Source organism: Salmo trutta, chromosome 7 (assembly GCF_901001165.1).
Source record: "Salmo trutta chromosome 7, fSalTru1.1, whole genome shotgun sequence".
Taxonomy (NCBI): domain Eukaryota; kingdom Metazoa; phylum Chordata; class Actinopteri; order Salmoniformes; family Salmonidae; genus Salmo; species Salmo trutta.
The window spans coordinates 47,731,234-47,756,910 of NC_042963.1; the positions used below are offsets into that span (position 1 = coordinate 47,731,234).

The 25,677-nt window shown below is 42.4% G+C and overlaps 1 protein-coding gene across 2 annotated transcripts in view; it reads left to right on the forward strand.

The window, feature by feature from the left end:
* kitlga (kit ligand a) overlaps positions 1-19,809 on the forward strand; it is a 36,915-nt gene extending 17,106 nt beyond the window's left edge. The window contains exons 2-10 of one of the 2 annotated variants that reach the window (XM_029759199.1): positions 3,783-3,890; positions 4,359-4,415; positions 5,915-6,067; positions 8,495-8,684; positions 12,246-12,302; positions 14,707-14,807; positions 15,225-15,337; positions 15,541-15,593; positions 15,774-19,809. In XM_029759199.1, coding sequence (XP_029615059.1) covers positions 3,783-3,890; positions 4,359-4,415; positions 5,915-6,067; positions 8,495-8,684; positions 12,246-12,302; positions 14,707-14,807; positions 15,225-15,337; positions 15,541-15,571 — 810 coding nt within the window. In that variant the 3' untranslated portion in view covers positions 15,572-15,593; positions 15,774-19,809. The remainder of the gene's footprint in view (positions 1-3,782; positions 3,891-4,358; positions 4,416-5,914; positions 6,068-8,494; positions 8,685-12,245; positions 12,303-14,706; positions 14,808-15,224; positions 15,338-15,540; positions 15,594-15,773) is intronic. The other variant, XM_029759200.1, reaches the window with a different exon arrangement.
* The last annotated feature ends 5,868 nt before the right edge of the window (positions 19,810-25,677 follow it).

Here is a 25,677-nt window from a genome sequence, read left to right on the forward strand (position 1 = left end):
GAGTGTATCCGACAAAAACGGTAAAATGGTTTTTCGACTGTGTCACAATCGTTGTAATAATTGGACCAAGGCGCAGCGTGATGAGTAGCGTTCCACATCTTTATTATAATGTGAAACTCAGCAAAATACAAAAACAATAAATGAACAAACGAAACGTGAAGACAGTGAAGTGCAAATAGGCACCTACACAAAAACAAGATCCCACAAACACAGGTGGGAAAAATAACTACTTAAATATGATCCCCAATTAGAGACAACGATTACCAGCTGCCTCTAATTGGGAATCATACAAATCACCAACATAGAAATAATAGCCTAGAACCTCACATAGAAATAATAAACTAGAATACCCCCCAGTCACGCCCTGACCTACTTCACCATAGAGAAACTGGATGCCGTGTCTGGACTGGGCATCGGCGCCGAGGAAGACTCCGGCCATGGAGCAGGACTGGACGCCGTGCTTGGACTGGGCATCGGCGCAGGGCAAGGCTCCGGCCTTGGAGCTGGACTGGACACCATGCCTGGACATCGGCGCAGAGGGAAGCTCCTGCCCTGGAGCAGGACTGGACGCCGTGTCTGGACTGAGCACCGGCGCAGAAGAAGACTCCGGCCATGGAGCAGGACTGGACGCCGTGCTTGGACTGGGCATTGGCGCAGAGGGAGGCTCCTGCCTTGGAGCAGGACTGGACGCCTTGCCTGGAAGCTCCGGACCGTTGATCCCCGCTGAAGGTTCCTGACCGTTGACCGTCTCAGGAGGTTCCGGGCTGTGGACCGTCTCAGGAGGTTCCGGACTGTGGACCGTCGTTGGAGGTTCCGGACTGTGGACCGTCGTTGGAGGTTCCGGACTGTGGACTGTCGTTGGAGGTTCCGGACTGTGAAACTGTCGCCGGAGGCTCTGGACTGGAAACCGTCGCCGGAGGCTCTGGACTGGAAACCGTCGCCGGAGGCTCTGGACTGGTAACCGTCGCCGGAGGCTCTGGACTGGTAACCGTCGCCGGAGGCTCTGGACTGGTAACCGTCGCCGGAGGCTCTGGACTGGTAACCGTCGCCGGAAGCTCTGGACTGGTAACCGTCGCCAGAAGCTCTGGACTGGTAACTGTCGCCGGATGCTCTGGACTGGTAACCGTCGCTGGATGCTCTGGACTGGTAACCGTCGCCGGAAGCTCTGGACTGTGAAGGCACACTGGAGGCCTGGTGCGTGGAGCTGGCACAGGACGCACTGGGCTGTGGAGGCGCACTGGAGTCCTGGTGCGTAGAACCGGCATCAATGGTACCGGTTCGATGACACACCTCGCACGGCAAGTGCGGGGCAGGCACAGGACGCACAGGGCTGTGGAGGCGCACTGGAGACCTGGTGCGTAGAACCGGCATCAATGGTACCGGTTTGATAACACACCTCACACGGCAAGTGCGGGGAGCTGGCACAGGACGCACCGGACTGGGGACACGCATTTCAGGGCGAGTGCGAGGAGGGGTCACAGGACGTACCGGACTGGGGAGGCGCACTGGAGGCCTGATGCGTGGGACAGGCACAAGTGGCACCGGATTGATGACACGCTCCTCCAAACGCCTGCGTTGCTGCATACTCTTAGCCAACTCCATTCTCCGGTATCCCTCCTCGCACTGTTCCATTGACTCCCAGGCGGGCTCTGGTACTCTCCTTGGGTCGATCAACCACCTCTCTATCTCATCCCAGGTTGTCACTTGCTCACTCCCTGGCTCCGCCGATCACCCCATGTGCCCCCCCCCAAAAAAAATTGGGCTGTCTTTTGGGCTGTCTTTGTGGCCGCGAACCCCGGCGTCGTCGCTGTCCTCCCTTCTCTCCTTGCGTCTGCTTCAACGGCAGGCTTTCGTATCTTGCCAAGATTTCCTCCCAAGTCCAGGATATTCTCTCCTCGATCTCATAAGTCCAGGAGGCCATCTCCTCCTGGGCACGCTGCTTGGTCCTGTTGTGGTGGGATTTTCTGTCACGATCGTCATAATAATTGGACCAAGGCGCAGCGTGAGTAGCGTTCCACATCTTTATTATAATGTGAAACTTAGCAAAATACAAAAACAATAAATGAACAAACGAAACGTGACGACAGTGAAGTGCAAATAGGCACCTACACAAAAACAAGATCCCACAAACACAGGTGGGAAAAATAACTACTTAAATATGATCCCCAATTAGAGACAACGATTACCAGCTGCCTCTAATTGGGAATCATACAAATCACCAACATAGAAATAATAGCCTAGAACCCCACATAGAAATAATCAACTAGAATACCCCCCAGTCACACCCTGACCTACTCCACCATAGAGAAACAATGGCTCTCTATGGTCAGGGCGTGACAGACTGAGCGTAATTTGTTAGGTACATGCATCAATAGTTGAAATAAGTTAATTGTTTGACAGTTACACAGATGTGTAATGCATTCTTCATGCATTTTATCTGTCTCTGTGTGGCCGGGGCAACCTGATTTGCCACTGTTCATATCATGCCATTTTAGCCACACCGTGACCGTATCAGACAATTACCTGCATGGCCATTTTGGACTCTGATGACCTCCAAGGGAGGAAACTTGACATTCTAAATTCAATACCATCTTCCATGGACCTATTATCTATCACCTCCTTCCATCCCTCCCTATCTCCCTCCTCACTCCCTCCCCTGTAACCTCCATCTGACTTCAGTCTTGTGTCCGTCACAGACATCTCCCCTCATATAAAGATGATTTTGTTTAGATTAATTAAACAGAGTTATGTGGAATTGAATTAGGCTCCGTCCGCTCTTTAATATAGGTTATCTTCATTTTCCCCCTTGTCTCATTGGTTGTTCTTTGTATTCTGTACCTCTTCCAGCTGTCGTAGAGGATATTATCTATAGCTGAGTCCCGAATGGCACCCTCTGTCATACATAGTGCATTTCTTTTGACCAGAGCCCTATGTGTCCTGGTCAAAGGTATAGTGCACTATATAGACAATAGGGTGAATTTGGGATGCAGCCAATGTGTTGTTGAGCTCCTTTACACAGCACTCATGGTTAACAGAGTGTCTGAATTGCCCCCAGCTCTCAGTGGCTGCCAGTCAGTAAGCTCTTCTCTAATATTTTTTTTCATCTTCCTAGCTTCATTTCAATCTTTGACATAAACCTCCTTTCAAACTTTTTGTGTGGAATCCACTTTTGTTCCTGTTCCTAATCTGGGCTAAGAGGGAGGGAAGTTTGGGGGAAGGTGTGGGTCGGGTCGGACTGTTGCATAACATGCTCAGACTGGCATGGGGATGGGGGTGGAGGGGGTGACAGGGGCGAGGGAATGGCTGCAGAGGGGCAGGCAGACATTAGTCCCACAGGCCTCCCTGAAACACTACAGGCATTAGTCATTAGACCATGATAGGCCTGGTCTTGATACCAAGGCTGCAATTCAGCTGATTGAAGTAGCCAATTAAATGATAACAAAAGAGAAGCTACCCAGTTGATTGATGACCACCACGTCCTCCCAGACTGTGTCTAGAAAGGACTGGAGCACTAAGGGTCTATTTTACGGACCCTAGTGTTTGAAGACAGACTTTCTCTAAGGGAACAGTGTCATCACCATGGTGAAAATAAAGTTGTCTGGATATGTGCTCTAGGATGCTATTCAAGTGTCAGGTTGCTACCTTTGATCAACCAAGATAGGCCTAAGGGGTCAACTTTAAGGGATTATGTATAATTGTAGGCTACAGATAGTTACTCTAATGGAATATTAATCTATAGAAATTTCTCATCATTTTGTGTGTTTGTCTTTCTTGGTTTTCAGATTTGGATACGCGTCTGTGTCCATTTATTGCTGTGCATCACACTTGGAGTCCAGTCAAGTGAATTTGGAAATACTGTAACAGATGACATCACAAGCATTTCACTATTGGTAAAGTCCTTGGAAGTACTTATTTCTTCAAGCCACCAAAACTGCAAATCAAAGCTCTTTGGCAAATGCTCTTACTGTATTTAACTGTCTCAATCCAGTTACTACCAGCATGGTGTTTCATTCTTATCCAGTTCTTAGAAAGGTGGATTGCACAATCCAATCCAATTCATTGTAATCCTCTCATAATCAACCATTATGCTTATGCGGAACATTGTTGCAATGCCAGTTGCAAACAATTACATTTGTAGACTTAAAAGTATACTTTGATACATTGATCCATCTAGAATCAGTCATTGTTTTCTAATACCATTGACGGGGATTGTCATGAGAGTCTCGCACAGTAGGACATCCTGCATTACCATTAGTGTAAACCAGTAGCTTAATCTCTGAGATTTGTTCTGGTAACAAACTCAAATGTTCCCAAAACATTTCTGCTAACATGTCATGATATTGTCTGTTTTTTAACAGAAACAAAATATACCTAAAGATTACAAGATTCCTGTGACATACGTTCCGAAAGAAGTGGTGAGAAGATGTTTTCTTCTTCTCATGATTACAGTATTATTATAACTTAATATGTTTGTGTTCCTTACAAAATATTATTGAATGTCTGTGTGACCTGACTTTTTTAGAGGGTGGACTATAATTTTTCTGTTGTGGTAAATTTCGAAACGGTATACACTACGATTGTAAAGTTTGGGGTCACTTAGAAATGTCCTTGTTTTAGAAAGAAAATCACATTTTTTGTCCATTAAAATAACATCAAATTGATCAGAAATACAGTGTAGACATTGTTAATATTGAAAATGACTATTGGATTAGCTAACACAATTTTGTTTATGGAACATCTACATTGGCGAACAGAGGCCCATTATCAGCAACCATCACTCCTGTGTTCCAATTGCACGTTGTGTTAGCTAATCCAAATCCTCTTGCAATTATGTTAGCACAGCTGAAAACTGTTGTTCTGATTAAGGAAGCAATACAACAGGGCCTTTTTTAGACTAGTTGAGTGTCTGGAGCATCAGCATTTGTGGTTTTGATTACAGGCTCAAAATGACCAGAAACAAAGAACTTTCTTCTGAAACTCGTCAGTCTATTCTTGTTACAAGAAATGAAGGCTATTCCAAGCAAGAAATTGCAAAGAAACTAAAGATCTCGTACAACGCTGTGTACTACTCCCTTCACAGAACAGCTCAAACTGGCTCTAACCAGAATAAAAAGAGCAGTGGGAGTCCTCGGTGCACAACTTATCAAGAGGACAAGTACGTTAGTGTCTAGTTTGAGAAACAGACACCTCACAAGTCCTCAAGGCATCTGTTTCACAAACTAGACACTCTAATGTACTTGTCCTCTTGCTCAGTTGTGCGCCGGGGCCTCCCACTCCTCTTTCTATTTTGGTTAGAGCCAGTTTGCGCTGTTCTGTGAAGGAGTAGTACACAGCATTGTACGAAATCTTCTGTTTCTTAGCAATTTCTCACATGGAATCGCCTTCATTTCTCAGAACAAGAATAGACTGATGAGTTTCACAAGAAAGTTCTTTGTTTCTGGCCATTTTGAGCCTGTAATCAAACCCACAAATGTTGATGTTCCAGATACTCAACTAGTCTAAAGAAGGCCAGTTTTATTGCTTTTAATCAGAACAACAGTTTTCAGCTGTGCTAACATAATTGCTTTTGGCTTTTCTAATGATCAATTTGCCTTTGAAAATGATAAACTTGGATTAGCTAACACAACGTGCCATTGGAACACAGGAGTGATGGTTGCTGATAATGGTCCTCTGTACGCCTACGTACCTATTCCATTGAAAATCATCCGTTTCCAGCTACAATAGTCATTTTCAACATTAACAGTGTCTACACTGTAATTCTGATCAATTTGATGTTATTTTAATGGACAAAAATTTTTGCTTTTCTTTCAAAAACAAGAACATTTCTAAGTGACCCCAAACTTTAGAACCGTAGTGTATATCATAACTGTCCAGTACCCATGATTGTTATTTCCTGATTTATTTTCTTTTTCAGGGTGGAATGTGTTGGGTAGCGCTAAACGTTTTCCACTTGGAACTCAGTTTACGAGGATTAGCAGACAAGTTTGGAAGCATTTCGTCCAACAAATATAATATCAGCATATTGATCGAAATGCTGAAAGAGACAAGATATCACATGAAGAACTTGGTACGTTTGCACCTTTGGTTTTAATACTAATATTGTAACTGTGATAGCTCTTATGACAGGTTTCTTTTGATGAGGACACATGTTAAAAAATAAATAAAATGCTCCTTTGAAATGCATTACTGTACATAGAATATTTATCATATGGGGCCTCCCGAGTGGTGCAGTGTAATTTAATTTATTTTTATTTGGATGTCATGTAATGGACATACACAAAATAGTCCAAATTGGTGAAGTGAAATGAAAATACATTTAAAAAATTCAACAACAAAAAAACTGAAAAGTGGTGCATTCATATGAGGTCCCCCTTTTATTCTATTTCATGTGATTGGGCCAGAAAGGATTGCACGAATGGATGTGTTATTGACCACCTCCACCAGAGGCAGCTAGGTAGTACTCCCAATCAAAGACTCTATCCAACAAGACCTTTTCCAATTCAGCCTTCAATGTTTTGAAGCAGTTGAGGCCTTTAACTGCCATGTTGCACTGTGGGTGGTATTGTTATTGTCATAATTGTAATTTGTAATGACAGCTCAGTTGGTAGAGCATGGTGTTTGCAATGCCAGCATGGTGTGTGCAACGCCAGGGTTGTATGTTCGATTCCCATGGGGGGCCAGTACAAAAAAAAAAAAAAAAAAAAAAAAAATGCATGAAATGTATGCATTCACTACTGTAAGTCGCTCTGAATAAGAGCGTCTGCTAAATTACTAAAATGTAAATGTAATACATATGTATTCACCCCCTTTGCTATGAAGCCCCTAAATAAGATCTGGTGCAACCAATTACCTTCAGAAGTCACATAATAAGTTAAATAAAGCCCACCTGTGTGCAATCTAAGTGTCACATGATCTGTCACATGATCTCAGTATATATACACCTGTTCTGAAAGGCCCCAGAGTCTGCAACACCACGAAGCAAGGGGCACCACAAAGCAAGCGGCACCATGAAGACCAAAGAGCTCTCCAAACAGGTCAGGGACAAAGTTGTGGAGAAGTACAGATCAGGGTTGGGTTATAAAAAAATATTAGAAACTTTGAACATCCCACGGAGCGCCATTAAATCTATTATTAAGAATATGGCACCACAATAAACCTGCCAAGAGAATGCCACCCACCAAAAGTCACGGACCAGGCAAGGAGGGCATTAATCAGAGAGGCAAAAAGAGACCAAAGTTAACCCTGAAAGAGCTGCAAAGCTCCACAGCGGAGATTGGAGTATCTGTCCATAGGACCACTAAGCTGTACACTCCACAGAGCTGGGCTTTACAGAAGAGTGGCCAGAAAAAAGCCATTGCTTAAAGAAAAAAATAAGCAAACACGTTTGGTGTTCGCCAAAAGGCATGTGGGAGATTCCCCAAACATATGGAAGAAGGTACTCTGGTCAGATGAGACTAAAATTGAGCTTTTTGGCCGTCAAGGAAAACTCTATGTCTGGCGCAAACCCAACACCTCTTATCACCCCAAGAACCCCATCCCCACAGTGAAGTGTGATGGTGGAAGAATTGAACGAATGATGGATGGCGCTAAGCACAGGGAAATTCTTGAGGGAAACCTGTTTCAGTCTTCCAAAGATTTGAGACTGTGACGGAGGTTCACCTTTCAGCAGGACAGCATACTGTTAAAGCAACCCTCAAGTGGTTTAAGGGGAAACATTTAAATGTCTTGGAATGGCTTAGTCAAAGCCCAGACCTCAATCCAATAGAGAATCTGTGGTATGACTTAAATATTGCTGTACACCAGCGGAATCATCCAACTTGAAGGAACTGGAGCAGTTTTGCCTTGAAGAATGGGCAAAAATCCCAGTGGCTAGATGTGCCAAGCTTATAGAGACATACCACAATAGACTTGCAGTGTTAATTGCTGCAAAAGGTGGCTCTACAAAGTATTGACTTTGTGGGGGTGAATAGTTATGCCCGCTCAAGTTCAGTTTTCTGTTTTATTTCTTGTTTGTTTCACAATAAAAAAGATTTTGCATCTTCAAAGTGGTAGGCATGTTGTGTAAATCAAATGATACAAACCCCCCAAAAAATCCATTTTAATTCCAGGTTGTAAGGCAACAAAATAGAAAAAACGCCAAGGGGGGTGAATACTTTCGCAACCCACTGTACATTCATAATGTAGACCTAATAACTTCTTAAAGCATATTACTTGTATTATTCTGGCTAACTTTTCTGAATCCAACCGGGTTAATGAGGTCCCCCTTGTCCTGAATAAAGAGACAAGACTGAAGTTACTACATATAACGTCTTAAATCTGGGCTCAAACATATCTGTCCAGCTGTGTTCTTTGAACTATTTGCTGCATGGCTAAAGCCATGGGGGTATAAAAGCTAAAGCTAACGTTAAATGGTCTATCAACAGCTATAAACCATTATCATTTATGTTTTGAATTTCACATCATTGAGATAATTATTCCCCTTTTGTCTCCACAGGAGGCAATTACGTATGATTTTGAGTGCCACTACAGAAATGAGCAATGGCAGACAGGACACTATTTTCATTTTGTCGAAGATTTTTTAAAAACGGCCCGTTTGAATAGAGATTTGCCAGAAGAATGTGATCCACCTCCCTGTCCCACAGCAACAATGGCTACAACAATAACAACACAATACCCCACATCAGGTAAATGTTGAGGTGTTTTTTAAAAGTGTAAATGTTATATATTTGTATTTATTTTTTATTTAACCTTTATTTAACTAGGCAAGTCAGTTAAGAACAAATTCTTATTTACAATGACCGCCTACCCCTGCCAAACCCAGACAACGCTGGATGTGATATAGCCTATCTAACGTCATTGTTGCATTCGCTCATATTCAAATGCAAGATGGCGCCAACAGAGATTGTCGCCTCGCTTCGAGTCCTTAGGAAACTATGCAGTATTTCGTTTTTTTATGTATTATTTCTTACATTGTTAGCCCAGAAAATCTTAAGTGTTATTACATACAGCCGGGAAGAACTATTGGATTTAAGAGTGATGTCAACTTACCAACATTACGACCAGAATACGACTTTCCAGAAGCGGATCCTTTGTTCGGACCACCACCCAGAACAGTGGATCTAATCCCAAAAGCTGACCCAAAACAACGTTGCCCCATAAGAGGCAGATGGAGCGGCCTCCTGGTCAGGATCCGTAGGCGTGCACACAGCCCACCGCTTCTGAGTATATTACTCGCCAATGTCCAGTCTCTTGACAACAAGGTAGACGAAATTAGAGCAAGGGTTGCCTTCCAGAGAGACATCAGAGATTGTAACATTCTCTGTTTCACAGAAACATGGCTCTCTCGGGATACGTTGTCGGAGTTGGTTCAGCCACCGGGCTTCTTCATGCGTCGCGCTGACAGAGATAAACACCTCTCTGGGAAGAAGGAGGGCGGGGGTGTATGCTTCATGATTAACGACTCATGGTGGAATCATAACAACATACAGGAACTCAAGTCCTTCTGCTCACCCGACCTAGAATTGCTTACAATCAAATGCTGGCCATATTATCTCCCAAGAGAATTCTCGTCAGTTATCGTCACAGATGTGTATATACCCCTTCAAGCAGACACCCCGATGGCCCTCAAGGAACTTCACTGGACTTTGTAAACTGGAAACCATATATCCTGAGGCTGCATTTATTGTAGCTGGGAATTTTAACACAGCAAATTTGAGAACAAGGCTACCCAAATGCTATCAGCATATTGATTGCAGTACTCGCATGTGCAATACACTCGATCATTGCTACTCTAACTTCCGCGATGCATACAAGGCCTTCCCTAGCCCTCCCTCCGGCAAATCCGACCACGACTCCATCTTGCTCCTACCGTTTTATAGGCAGAAACTCAAACAGGATGTACCCGTGACTAGAACCATTCAACACTGGTCTAACCAATCGGAATCCATGCATCAAGATTGTTTTGATCATGCGGACTGCGAAATGTCCCGGGCAGCCTCAGAGAATAACATCGATCTATACGCTGACTCGGTGAATGAGTTTATAAGGAAGTGCATTGGAGATGTTGTACCCACTGTGACTATTAAAACCTACCCTAACCAGAAACCATGGATGGATGGCAGCATTCGCGCAAAACTAAAAGCGCGAACCACCGCATTTAACCTTTGAAAGAGGACTGAGAATATGGCCGAATATAAACAGTGTAGTTATTATAGGGACACAGTAGAGTCGCAATTCAATGGCTTAGACACGAGACGCATGTGGCAGGGTCTACAGGAAATCACGGACTACAAAAAGAAAACCAGCCACGTCACGCTTCCAGACAAACTAACCACCTTCTTTGCCCTCTTTGAGGACAGTACAGTGCCACCGTCGTGGCCCACTAACAAGGACTGCTCCTCCCCTCTCATTCTCCGTGGCTGACGTGAGTAAGACATTTAAACGTGTTAACCCTCGCAAGGCTGCTTGCCCAGATGGCATTACTAGCCGCGTCCTCAGAGCATACGCAGACCAGCTGGCTGGTGTGTTTATGAACATATTCAATCGCTTCCTATCCCAGTCTGCTATCACCACATGCTTCAAGATGGCCACCATTGTTCCTGTACCCAAGAAGGCAAAGATAACGGAACTAAATGACTATCGCCCCGTAGCACTCACCTCTGTTATCATGAAGTGCTTTGAGAGACTAGTCAAGGATCATATCACCTCCACCTTACCTGCCACCCTAGACCCACTTCAGTTTGCTTACCGCCCCAAATGGTCCACAGACGATGCAATCTCCATCACACTGCACACTGCCCTATACCATCTGGACAAGAGGAATACCTATGTAAGAATGCTGTTTATTGACTACAGCTCAGCATTCAACACCATAGTACCCTCCAAGCTCATCATTAAGCTGGAGGCCTTGGGTCTCGACCCCGCCCTTTGCAACTGGGTCCTGGACTTTCTGACGGGCCGCCCCCAAGTGGTGAAGGTAGGAAACAACATCTCCACTTCGCTGACCCTCAACATTGGGGCCCCACAAGGGTGCGTGCTCAGCCCCCTCCTGTACTCCCTGTTCACCCATGACTACGTGGCCATGCACGCCTCCAACTCAATCATCAAGTTTGCAAACGACACAACAGTAGTGGGCTTGATTACCAACAACGACGAGACAGCCTACAGGGAGGAAGTGAGGGCCCTAGGAGTGTGGTGTCAGGAAAATAACCTCTCACTCAACGTCAAGCTGAAAAACAGCTTCTATCTCAAGGCCGTCAGACTGCTAAACAGCAATCACTAACTCAGAGAGGCTGCTGCCAACATTGAGACTCAAATGACTGGCCACTTTAATAAATGGATCACTAGTCACTTTAAACAACGCCACTTTAATAATGTTAACATATCTTACATTACTCTTCTCATATGTATATACTGTACCTTATACCATCTATTGCACCTTGCCTATGCCGCTCGGCCATCGCTTATCCATATATTTATATGTACATATTCTTATTCCATCCCTTTAGATCTGTGTGTATTAGGTAGCTGTTGGGGAATTTTTGGATGACTTGTTAGATATTACTGCACTGTCCGAACTAGAAGCACAAGCATTTCGCTACACTTGCATTAACATAAGCTAACCAATAACATTTAGATTTAATTTGATAGTGGTCAGTTCTGATGCACCATAGGAGTCGGCGCTCAGTTTAAACCTTGTTAGCTACTGTGGAATATCCTGTGGTGCTCATATGCTACGCCCAGTATAAAACTATTATCTGTCTCGTTTGGTGTATGGGCACCGGTACCTCTCCATTAAACTATTCCTCTTGTGAACAGTCTTTTTTTTATAGGTCAGATCTTGTGTCGGTTTCGGTTGCGTGTCTTTTTATCTCTGTCCTACACAGAATCTTCTATCAATTTTTTTGTTCAAAGAACTTCACATGACAAAACATGGAATGTACCAGGTGTTTGGAAGGTCCATTGTGACATTAGTGATGCAGCTGAGTCACAGAACCAAAGAAAGATGTCCCCTGATGGACCCCATGAAAGGAAGAAAAGGACTGAAACCCCAATTGTGGAAGTGTTGATTACAGAGCAATCTTCAGATCTTCCCAAGCGCTTGGCCATTCTTTCCTGATGCAGACAGATCTGATCTTTTGTCCGAAGGAAAGAAAAGGTGGCTGTGATGTGACTTTATAGGCGTCAACAATGAACTGTTTTCATCATTGGGCATTAACTCTCTCTCTCTCTCTATCTCTATCCAGTCAACTATCCTGCCATAGGAACAGAATTCAACATGTCAGCACCAGACTCCGAAACCTGTAAGTAAAAAAAAGAAACTGTGGCACAGATTTAGTTGCTGAAAGTGTCCAAATAGTAGCAATGTAATGCAACCAGTCAAACTGGTGTAGGCCTACTAGCTGCATGGCTACTATTCTTGACTGTTGCTCAACTGCAGAATAGCCTGGAGAGAGAGCATTCCCTTAAGGCCACCACAGGCTGAAATTACATTTGGTCCATTCATTTTAGTATTTTCAAAAAGGAAACAAAAATCTCAATGACATTTTTTGTTTTTTTGTTTATCATACTACCGTCATCAACATTTCATGAATGATTTAAAAGCCCCTTGGACTATATGTAGTATATATAGTGATTGGGTGTAAATAGATGTTTGGTAGTCTAAATTCAGTGTACTTATCTTAACTGCCAATTCTGGAAAGTCAGACTCTTCCCACAAGCCAACTAATTTTCCTCAGCTTCAGAATCATCAAAATTCACCAAATGTTGTGTGGTTATCCTTAGATATATTATTGAGACTTGCCATGAGGGAATTGTTGATATGTTGTACATTTTATATTCTATATAACATTTTCTTTAGAAAAATGGTCCAAAGTATTTTTTGTATTTTACAGATAGAAAGGGGAAAAATAATATTTATCCACAATCTGCTCTGAGCAAGTCCGGTCCTGGAGTGTCTTAACTAAATGAAACCAAAATATTTAGGATGACTTAATTAAGTGTCCCGAAAAATGTATTTGCGGGATATGCACCTCATTTGCATATTTTTATACAATATTTCCACCTTATGTTATTTTTTGTTATATTGATTACTGCATTGTTGGGTTTGGAGCTTGCAAGAAAGGTATTTGACTATACTTGTGCACGTGACATTACATTTAAGAAAATGTGTAACGCAAAAAAGTATTATATTTGTATCTACTTTTAACAGGCAAAAGTTGATTGTGAAATTATTAAGAGAAAAACAATATCTATACGGGTGTGGTGCCTGGCCTTAATTTGCTAATTGGTTAAAAGCCTTTGTCACTTGATTTATGAAGAGGCTGCAGGGCAAATTGCATTCCTCCACATGACAGTTTGGGTTTAAACTCATGTCTTGTTGTTCTATCAGAGCTGTTATGTGTCTCTCTAATCACTGACCAACACGATCTACTGTATCCAATCATTTTCCATGCATCAATCATAGCTACAGTATGAGACATGCGATGGATAGGAGACATGTTTTGATATTGAGATAAAAACGGCTACATTGAATCAATGCAGCCGTTTTTATCTCAATATCAAATCATTTCTGGGTAACAATGAAGTACCTTGCTGTGATTGTGTTAAATTAAAATGGTTAAAAAAATAAACAAAAATAGCTTCTAAGCGAAGAGCAATTTCTCAAACAACAATTTTGCTAAGACTGTCTGGAAGTGTTCTGAGTGAGGAGGGGAAAACTTAAACCTAGCTGTTATTGGCAGGGATGTTTGGAACCCTCTTTCTTATTGCTCTATTAACTAATTTACCGCCTGATGTTGTCAACAGCCAGGCCAAAACTCCATCTCACTAAAACAGGCTGAAATTTCAGGCAGTATTTTCAAGCAGCTCTTACACTAACAGGGCATTATCATCATTTGCATGGTTTCATTCCATATAAACCACAAGAAAATCATGTTTATATTTTCCTTTAACATGTGGGAAAAAAACATCCCAGTCAGGCAAATATCTATGACATAAATGTTTAGTTCAGGGCAAAGTCCCAGACTGAGTCAGTAAAAAGTAGAAAGGGTTATATTACAATTATTAGCCAGCGCTGAAATACAACAACAAAAAAGTTGTTATACAAACAATTTGAATTATCTGATTACATATGATTTCTTTGTTTGCACCATTTCAATATTGGGTGCGTTTGCAAATTCGCTCCGGCTATCGACTCCAATTTCAGAGCACTCTCGTCTGAGTGTGCCAGAGCAAAATAAGTGATGAATTTGCGAACCCTCAACAACCGTTGAATATGGCCGGTGTCAGTTAACGTCACCAACATTCGGAAAGAAATTGTTGCCAGCAGCACAGTTACAGTCATCAATGCACTGGATAACGTGAAAACAGCCTAACCAGCTCTGCTAGGGCGAGTAAAATGGTCAGATTGAGGTGTTCTCTCATTTGTGTCTGAAAGTAGCTAGCCAACGTTAACCAATTGGCTTGGGTGCTTGATTGCCGTTGAGGCCAGAACGCTCGGATCAACCCTACTCCTCGGCCAGAGCGTCCAGGGTGCGCTCTGAACGCTCTGAGAGCAAAATGCTCTGAATTTACGACCTGACAATCTGACAACGCTCTGAATTTACAAACGCCCAGAGGGCACTCTGAGTGCACTCTGGCACTTCAGATTGAATTTACGAACACACCCATTATTCTTACTGACTAGAAACTTGTCTGTCCACACAGGGAACGAGCCTCTGAGATTCCTGCCAGAAGTAGTGGAGAGAAGCCTCCTGTCACTACTTGTCATTCCTATTGCAGCCGTTGTGTTTCTGTTTGCGTGGAAGGTGAGCTGTCCTTTGACCCAATCTACAACCTTAAAGTGTTCTATCTACAACCTAAAAGGGTTCTTCGGCTGTCCCCATAGGAGAATCCTTTGAAGAACCCTTTTTGGTTCCAAGTAGAACCCTTTTGGAACCCATATTTCGAAGAGTGTAAGGATCTGCAACTTAAAACGTGAATGGTGCCACTCTGTCTATAGATTGTTGTTTTGTCTGTGGACATTGTACTGTCTATGTTCATTGTTAATCTCTTTGATTGTAAGTCTTTGATGGTTGTTTTGTCTTTGACCGTCTGGGTGTTTCTTTACCAGTATCTTCTACTTTGTTGTTTTGTATTTTTGTTAGAGAATTTTACTTTGTTTGTACTTGTGGGTTGACATGGGTTCCCTTGGTGTTTAACAGTGTTACTCTCGGATCTTACAGGTGAAATCAAGGAGGAACCAACATCAGTCAGATGAACGGAACTCAGTGGAAGGAGGCCTTTTCACAGGACCAGAAGGGACTTTGGCACCTCCACTAGAGGAACCATCTGAAAAGTAAAGACATTCACTCATATTTCATTTAATTGAATCTATCAATTCCTCCATATGAATATTATAAAATCATTAATCTTAATATCAGACACAAAAATGTATCAAAGGTTTGCGTGTCTGAAAATAATCAACTAGTTTTAAGGTGAGGTGAATTTGTATACATTTTTTTAATAGGTTTTTAATTATAATGGTTTTGTACATTACAGGAACAGATTGAACATCATTGAGACAGTGTAATTCTTCAAATCCTTGGAAATTGGTGAGATTTATGTTTTTCTTCATATAATTTGTGACCTCGGACAGAGACAGAGGACCATCTTAGCCAACTCCTAATATTTATGGTTTGACAATGAAGAGTATGGAACTAGGACACATTGTTTTAGCTACCTGTATGTAAAGCATAACAAAAATGTACTTCTTCTTTCTTTGTCTCTCTTAGGTGTACAGAGGAATCGTCTGAGAAAGAGAAAGGAAACAAGCAAACATAAAACTGCATTTCTTATGGATTTTTGAGGTGAAAGACTTGCTTCTTTCCTGTCTAGAAACTGCCAGTCCTCACATACTGGAACCAGAGAATGACATTGCATAGAAAAGCTTTGTTTTTCTTATAAGAATATTAACCCGTCGTCTACTATCAAATTTTGTCAGAAGAAGCTGAAAAGGAGACCGGATTGTCATGGAAACATCTAGAGGCGCCAATAACAGTCAAAATATGACTCAAATCACCCATAACTGCTGAAAACCCAGTAAACTTTACGGGACAAAGTTGTTTTCACAAGCACTCCCATTTGCACTTTGTGTGGGTTTGGCTGGAGTGTAGATACCAGATCTACTCAAGAATGGGCCAGAAAACAAACCCCTACAAATGGCTTTCTTTTTTTCGAAGAACCCTTTTTGATTCCAGGTAGAACTCTTTTGGGTTCCATGTAGAACCCTTTCCACATAGGACTGAAAAAGAAATGACTAATTCTAGTCGCCCTCACTTTCCTCATCTTCTTCTCAGCAGCATCCTACTCCATTTCCATCTTCATCTTGGTCTCCATTGGACATTCCCTGAGAACAAATGTTGAAATGAGTTAGCTAGAAATATTCTCAGATCTAAGCATCTGTTTTGTTTCATGTTTTTGGCCGTGTATGTACCGAATGGATGAGGTTGCGTGATATATTTATTTATTTACTCAGAATGCTGACAGCACCGTGTTGCTTTGGTTGAAAAAAAAAACAGACAATGATTCAGCTTATCTATAAAAATAGTAAATGAGCAGGAAAAGGTCTACAAGGGCGCATTATAACCCATTCTTCTGCCATGCATTAAGCCCTCATAAGCAGCACATAAGCATGTATGAACACGTGCATTATCTATATTATTAAGACAGCCATAGAGGGATGTACATATGTATGTATGATGGTGTTGTTAATTGCTTATGAATGGGTTGTACAAAAGGCTTTGGTTGGAGGTGTAAATGTACAAAAAATTGCTGCTTTGACTAACTTACATTTTACCCATTATATACATTAAGAGTACTCCCTATAGCAATCAATGGTCAAGCAAGGGTAGATACTACATATCCATATTGATTTCGATAAAAAAGTTGAAGGGGTCTGATAACTCTAGGTGTTTCTATGCTCTCAATGCACAAGAAAGAGGTAGACTAGCATTAAGTAAACCAGCACGGTATCAGATTCTGGAGACTGAGATTAACCACATGTATCATCAATTACAGTATAACTCGGCTCTGGTATATTGCAGCTTAACTACCCATATGGTATATTCTGTATGTTGCATGTAAACAACTGTATTACAGTTCAACAACACGTTAAGGTGGCTCAAAGCTATGAATTCAAGGTGAGTTAAAACATTTTCTTTTTACTTTTCACTCCAAATCAAATCTTATTTTATTCGTCACATGCTTCGTAAACAACAGGTGAAGACAATCAGTGAAATGCTTACCGCTCTTCTTAGTGGTAAATAAACAGCTACCAAAATATAGAGCAACCTATTGAATTGTGTTTCAAATAGCTGTCAGTAGCCTATACAGCAAGTGAAATAAGAGATTCATTTCTCAAACACGTCTAAATACAAATCCCCTTAATATAACAACGTTTTTAGAGAGGACCAGCATCTAAAATGTACCATGATTTAGAAAAGTGATATGATCTGTGAGGAGAGTGTCTAGCAATTAATCCAGAGAGGATGCATTCGATGATTCAGAGATGTATCACTGTAACTATTATATAAATTAGAAGAGTACGTAGGAAAATATTGACATTTTTGCACAATTCAGTTGCCATCTTAGGCATGATGAAAATTGCCCAATCCATGACATTATGCAATTGCATAAATGCAAGCTCTCAAATAAGCATGGACTGCTATTGTTGACATACGTTGGCAAAGAGAGAGAACTTAAACCTTATGTATTAAGTTAGCCAATGCAAGCTTAACCGTACTTGTACCAATACATGCATTCCCTCACTTTCGCCATTTGGCGTTCTTACCCCTTGTACCTTGTACAATCCTGGTTTTGTGCCTTGTTTGGATTTATGTTGTTGACTCCATCATGAATACAGGTGATACATTAAAATATATCATTATGCTGTTTGATCCAAGAGCAGTTGGATCCTTGTTTTATGCACAGTATTTGTGTATGACATTTCACAAACTTACCAGGAGACAACAAAGTAATGGCGATAAACCACTGACTAAAAAACCAACATGGAGGACAAGAGACCATGTCATCGATAGGTGTTGGTTGTCTCTCAGTGACCATGAACCAATGGGATAGATAGACCAGTCTGCTAAAAAGTGTTGTAGACAAAACCTAGAGAAGAGTGTTGCATCATTGCCCAACTGGTGATAATGATCTCCCACCAATGGAAATGACCTGGGACTCATATTGTCTTTGTGGCACCTCTATGTTAACCCATTACCCTTATTCCAATACATAATTATCACTCTAATTCAAACAAATGGACCCTAAGCCTAAGTGAAAGCCATTTTAAATATCAGGACACACATTAGTTAGAGCAATAACCCTTTTCATTTGAACACTAATACTGCACAACACTAAGCTCTTATAAATCAATTCTACACTAAGTAACATGTGACAGAAGAATGCATTCAAACTCCAAATTGCAATCCTGTCTGCATGTAATGTTTTAGGAGTTGTACTTTGTATAGAAAATGGTTCCACTGGTAAAACCTGTTAATTTCATCAAGTGTATTTGAGGAATTTGCCTATTGGACTTTTCTCTTAGAAGAGTATTTATAGTGCAAAATGGAGTGAATGTAAAAAAACAATACCACATTGGTGTTCATATAGTTCTGAGCAAAAGTGTCAATTTCAGCATGAGTAGCTGAAAACACTTGGTGTGATTAACTGTTGTTTTGTTGTATTAAAGCTTTAAGATAATTATTTTATCCCCAAAATAAATGACTTTGTATTAGGGCTGTCAGAGTTAATCACTTGACTTGAGTAAAAAAATTAAAATGTATGCACAATTTGTTTTTAAATCATGATTAATCGCATTGTCAGTAATTATTCAGAATACAATGAAAACGTTCAAAATACATAATATATACAGCTAAAAACAAACAATGCAATGTCAAAACAAGTTGATAATGAGGTTAAAGAAAGTGTGCTTTATCAAGTTATTTGATTTTTGCTAACCGTTATTTTGGACAAAATCAAGACGACAATGCTTTTTGTATAACAATTGAGCAAATTATGAATTTACGATTTATCACAGCAAATCCAGCGATTAACTTGATTTTTTATTTTTATCGTTTGACAGCCCTACTTTGTAATAAGCATCGTGATACATTGAAAAATGAAACATTTTTTATTGCCACAACAAAAACAGTATGTAAGCTTCTAAAGAGTCAACTTCAGAAGTTTTGCGGGTGTTTTACATATTGTATGAATGTTGTGATGAGTTGAAACATGGTTTAAGCTGTGAACAGAAATGTGGTGGCATTCCCCATTTTCCTGTCTGTCTTAGAGCCTATGAACACAAAGAGATAGTCATTGCCCCAAATGGCATCCCATTACCCTATATAATTCACTACTTTTGACTAGGGCCCATAGGGCTCTGGCCCAGAGTAGTGAACTATATATGGAATAATAGGGTGCTACCATGTTGAAAAGAGCAAGAGCCCTGAAGCACTGTTCTGGTATCAGTTATATGTTGTTTTACTTATTTTGGTTGAAATTAGTTGATCCCTGAACAGTGGTTTTGGTCTCTAGCTTAGTGTCCCACTATAAAAATAGAATTCCATATTTCTAATTATAGAATTGGAATTCTGTGTTCCACTCTTATAGGGGAAACAAACAGGCGTGTAGGCAGGAAGTTAATCTGGGTGCCAAAAGAAAACATCATTCCGACCCAGGCAAAAGCTGGGCAACACTACTGTATTTTTGTATAAATGTAAACAAATGTATATGATGAGATATGAATAAAGTACACATATCCAAATATGCAGCGTGCCAGAGCTGTGTTTTGTGATAATTATACAAAAGTTGATGGAAACAAATACATCACACCAACGACACAGAAAATGATTCAAAAAAGGATCTGACTTCCCTTCCTCTAAAAAGGTATTTGATTTAAACAACTGTTCATTTGAGGGGTGATGCCATCATCTAAATTAAAGCATCTAATCTCATACCATTGTTTTCATCATGAGTAAATAGAGCCAACAAACATGTCAGTATGAATACACTATTGTGCTGCTGTGAACAGCAATATAGAACTGTACCTTTTCTGACAATGACTATCGAAGAAAGGATTGACCTAAGTGACCTCAGCTAAGGTCAACACTCTTAGAAAACAATATTATTTGGCTGTCCCCATAGGAGAACCCTTTTTTGGTTCTAAATAGAATGCTCTGTGGTAAGGGTTATACATGGAACTCAAAATAGTTATACCTGGAACCAAAAAGGGATCTCCTATCAGGACAACGGAATACATTTTAGATACACTCTTAGAAAAAACAGTTCTATGGTCAGGTGGCTGACTGACTAAATTTCTCCCTCCACCAAGACCAGAGGTTGGGTTGTAGGGTTTGGGCATAGCCTGAAGGTTGGGAGGGGCAGTTCCTCTTGCTGCTCCGTAGGCAAGCACTATGGTCTTGCAGCGGATGCGAGTTTCAACTGGAAGCCAGTGGAGTGTGCAGAGGAGCAGTGTGACATGAGAGAACTTGGGAAGGTTGAAAACCTGGCGTGCAGCAGTGTTCTGGATAAGTTACAGGGGTTTGATGGCACAAGCGGGAAGCCCAGCCAACAGTGAGTTGTAGTAGTCCAGACCGGAGATGACAAGTGCCTGGATTAGGACCTGCAGCGCTTCCTGTGTGAGGAAGGGTCGTACTCTAGGGATGTTGTAAAGCATGAACCTGCAGGAACTGTAAGGGGTGCGTACTGGCGGCAGGGAAGTCAGACGCAGGAGAGCAAAAACTGTGTTTCCAACGGCGCAGTTTAATAATAAAAACCCACCGGAAAACAGAACAATAAATAAATGGGTACATAACCCGACGCACACCAGACATAACGTGCACAAGCACTTACAATAAACAATACCGGACAAGGGCATGGGTTAAACAGAGGGTTAAAAACACAACATGTAATTGATGGAATTAAAACCAGGTGTGTGGGAAGACAAGACAAAACAAATGGAAAATGAAAGGTGGATCGGCGATGACTAGAAGACCGGTGACGTCGACTGCCGAACGTCGCCCGAACAAGGAGAGGGATCGACTTCGGAGGAAGTCGTGACAGGAACCAGTCATAGATTTGATGTCTGCAGAGAATGACAGCATGTTGTCCAGGGTCACGCCAAGGTACTTTGCACTCCGGGAGGGCAACACTGGAGTTGTCAACCGTGATGGAGAGCTGAGCGGGCAGGCCTTCCCTGGGAGGAAGAGCAGCTTCGTGTTGTTTGCCAAGTGACTTGAGACAGGAGACAGGAGGAAACCAGAAGTGTCCCCCAGGGCTCGCCGAGGTGCAGACACTCCACGGCGCCTGGTAGGAGCGGCCTGTCAGGTAGAATGCAATCCAAGAGTGTGCAGAGCCTGAGGCGCCCAGCCCTGAGAGGGTGGACAGGAGGATCTGAGGGTTCACAGTGTCAAAGGCAGCAGATAGATCTAGGAGGATGAGAACAGAGGAGTGTCAGCTTTGATAGTGCAGAGAGCCTCCATGCACAGAAGAGCAGTCTCGGTTGAGTGACAGTCTTGAAGCCTGACTGGTTAGGGTTAAGATAGTTCTGAGAGAAATAAGAGAGTTAAGAGACGGCACACTCAAGTGTTTTGGAAAGAAGAGAGGGGGATACAGGTCCATAGTTTGACGTCAGAATAGTCTAATGTGGGTTAATTGAGGAGTGAAGCAACTTGGTCTGAGGGGATGCAGCCAGGGGTCAGGGATGAGTTGATGAGGGAAGTGAGAAGTTCTCCAGAGATGGTCTGGAGAAGGGAGGAGGGTCTGGGGTCAAGCGGGCAGGTTGTCGGGCGGCAATACCTCAATAGTCACAGGATTTCATCTGGAGAGAGAGGGAAGAGAGAGGTCAAGGCATATGGTAGTTCTGTGTGTTGAATTTAGTTTATTTTGGGTAACAGACATATACAACAAAATGTACAATGTTTCCAAAGTGGTCCTCAAGGGTAAAAATAATAACACATAATGATTAAAAACAAGACAAAATTACAAACAACCATAAATACATTCATTTATATTGACATCCTAAAAAGTGACACTATTCACTGCACTTCTCCCTAACCTTAAATCAACCATTGATTTGTGAGTGGGACCAGTGGGCTCAATACGCTGAGTAAATGAGGAGCAGATGCCGTAAACCTTTTAAAAGTGGTTGACAAAGTCATCTGTAGAGAGGGAGAAGGGGGGGCGGCATTAAGGAGGGAGGAGAAGGTGGGAAAGAGTTTAGGTTTAGGGTGATAGAAAGTGGCTTTAACAGCGGATACAGAGGAAGCCCTGTTCTGTAAGCTTGTAATGAGTCACTCAGCCACGGAGCAGGAGGGGAGGGCAGAGCCGGCCGGGAGAATAGGGGACAGTGCGAGTCATAGGATGCAGAAAGGGAGGGGAGTAGGGTCGAAGACGCAGAATCAGGAGACAGGAGGAAGAAGGATTTAGCAGAAGGGAGAGATAGGATTTAAGAGGAAAGAGAAGTGGAAGAAAGCGCTAAATTGTGACGGTGCATGACCATCTGGGTAGGGGCTGAGTGGCTAGGGTTGGAGGAGAGGGAGACAGAAAAGGAAACAAAGTGATCAGAAACCTGGAGGGGGGTTGCAGTGAGATGAGTAGGTGAACAGCCTCTGCCTTGTGAGTTGGAGGAGATTGGGAAAGGGTGCGGTCGAAAGATGCAAGGAGGGGAAGAGAGTTGAAAATATATGATTGAAGGCAGACATAGGGAGGTTGAAGTTGCCAAGTACGAAGAGCGGTGAGCAATCATCAGGAAATTAGCTTATCAAGGTGTCAAGCATATTGAGGAACTTTCCAAGGGCACCTGGTGGGTGATAGATGACAGCAATGTTAAGCTTTAATGGACAAGTGACAGCATGGAATTCAAATGAAATGGACAGGTGTTGAGTGAGAAATTAGAAAATCTCCAGTTAGGAAAAATGTGTAGCCCTGTACCACCACCGCGACAACCAAATGCTCTCGGACTATGAGAGAAAACATAGTCAGATGACGAGAGAGCAGCTGGAGTAGCAGTGTTTTCTGGGGTGATTCATGTCTCCATCAGGGCCAAAAAGTAAAGGGACTGAAGGGCAGCATAGGCTGAGATGAATGCTGCATTCTTGACTGCAGATCGGCAGATACAAACACTGCCAGAGACCCAGAATTCCATATGGGTTGTGCGCGCAGGGTACACTAAATTAGAAAGGTTGCAGCCAAGGGGTGGGGAGCATTTGTAAAGCCTAAAGGGAGAGGTGCAAATAGGTATAGAAAACACACAGTTACCAAAGCTACAAAAGAGCAAAATGAGATCATCAGAAAATAACTATATAAGAAACTCAAGTGAGAGAGTGGTGTGAAGCCTACCTCTCTTTCCTCCCTCCAACAACTCGGCAGAACCATCTTTGTTTTGGCGACGGTTTTAGTTTTGCAGACACGACCGGCGCTGACACAGCCACTGCTGAGAAACCAGGGGAGACTGAAGAACTAACACTAATTGCTAACTGCCTAGCAAAGGTGAAGATGACACTCCTCTGTACAAATTGCCGATCGCCTAGGAGAGGAGAAACCACTCCTCCTCCAATACAGCCACTGATTACCAAAACAAGTCACAAATTGCACTGTCCCTAAATCGTAGTTGATGTGTCAATAATCATCTGCATGTTATGAGCAGTCAGCAGTTCACATACCAAGTAGGCTACTGGGAAGACAGGCAGCACTTAAAGTAGATGGCCCTAGCTAGCAAAAAGACAGTACTAGACCACAACAGATTAGGACCAAAAAATATATACTTATCACTCCTGGAGATATCAGGAGTCCTCTAGCTATAGAATATGACAAGGACTGAAAAGGATTTGCCAGTAGATTGTCGACGTGAGTCATGATGACTGCTTATTTAGCTTGCTAGCTAAAATTTAGAAAATATGACGCTGACATGATCAGTCCAGTCAAAGTTATGGGGGATATAACGTGATTTAACATCATTTTATCTGTGGCCAATGACCTTGAGCCTTCTTGGATGGGCACTTCTACTGTAAATCTATGGTTGCACCTCAGGGGGGCTTGAACTTCTATACAGAAATTAATGTGAGTAGACTGCTACAGTAGACTAGCTTGTGTCTGGGATCTTCTATAGGATCTGACTATAGCCCAGTCACCCTGGTGAATGCGAGGGCCAGGTCAGTTCTGTACAGGATATGAGTTGACCCAGCAGAAGCTCCCAGACAGGGGATCATACCTCCATAAATACCCTGGGAGGAAGTAGACTCCCCCTGGGTTCAGTAAACATGACTGGAGGATCCTCTTCGACCTGTAGGGCTCTGTGCAGTATTACACTACACAGTCAGGGTTGGAGCTGCTGCGTTCCCACCCTCTATGCACACGGACATACATGGACGCGCACGGACGCACAAGCGCGCACAAACACACAGATGGAACAAACACACAGACAGACAGACAGACGGACACCAGCTGCACAAATCGCCGCAGGAAGGAACCATGTATTTTCTACTGTTTTTATTAAGGCTGGTTAGGAGAACGTAGGGATGGATGGTTCACTCTTTATGGAGTAACATGTAGTGTACTGTATGAACCTGATTGCAGATGAAGAAATCAATACAAAATGCACAATAATACGAGCTCAAAACTTACTAAATTCTAGCGTACAGTCTGTAGGGGCTGAAACACAGCAGTAATCTGTTAACAACCTCTCCCTCAACTTCAGTAAGACCAACAAGCTGATCGTGGACTACAGGAAACAGGAAACAGGATTGGGGGGCTGCAGTGGAGCGGGTCGAGAGCTTCAAGTTCCTCCATGTGTAAATCACTATAAATGGTCCACAAACATGCGCAGTCGTGAAGAAGGCGCTACAGTGCCACATCCCCCTCAGGATGTTGAAAAGGTTTGGTATGGGACCTCAAATCCTGAAAATGTTCTACAGCTGCACCATTGAGAGCATCTTGACTGGCTGCATCGCTGCTTGGTATGGAAACAGCACCGCCCTTGATCACATGGCGCTACAGAGGGTGGTGAGGACAGCCTAGTAAATCACTCGGGCGAACTCCCTGCCATCCAGGACCTCTATATCAGGCGGTGTAAAAGGAAGACCAGGAAAACCGTTAAAGACTCCAGTCAACCAAGCCATAGACTGTTCTCTCTGCTTCCGCACATCAAGCGGTACAGGTGCATCAAATCTAACACCAACAGGCTCCTGACCAGCTTCTATCCCCAAGCCATAAGACTGCTAAATAGCTTACATTTGTTTCATGGACTATCTGAGTTGGCCCGTTGTATTTTATTTTTGCACTGCCTCTACGCACACTCACAGGACTCTACACACTCATGCAGACTGACACTCCAACACACACTTAACATGCACTATCCACCTATCCCTCCATTATTCCTGCACATTGTAAATATGGTATTGGAACTGACCCTGTATATAGCTTACTTGATTCTCGTGTTCTTATTTCTTATTTCTTGCATGTTTTTGTTCTAACTTATGTTATTTTACTATATTGATATTGATTACCGCATTGTTGGGTTTAGAGCTTGCAAGAAAGGCCTTTCACTGTACTTGAGAAAATGACATTAAAACTTATGGAGACAGGCAGCATGCGCAAATGAAGTATAACTTTAATTTATTCTTCAATTCTTAATGT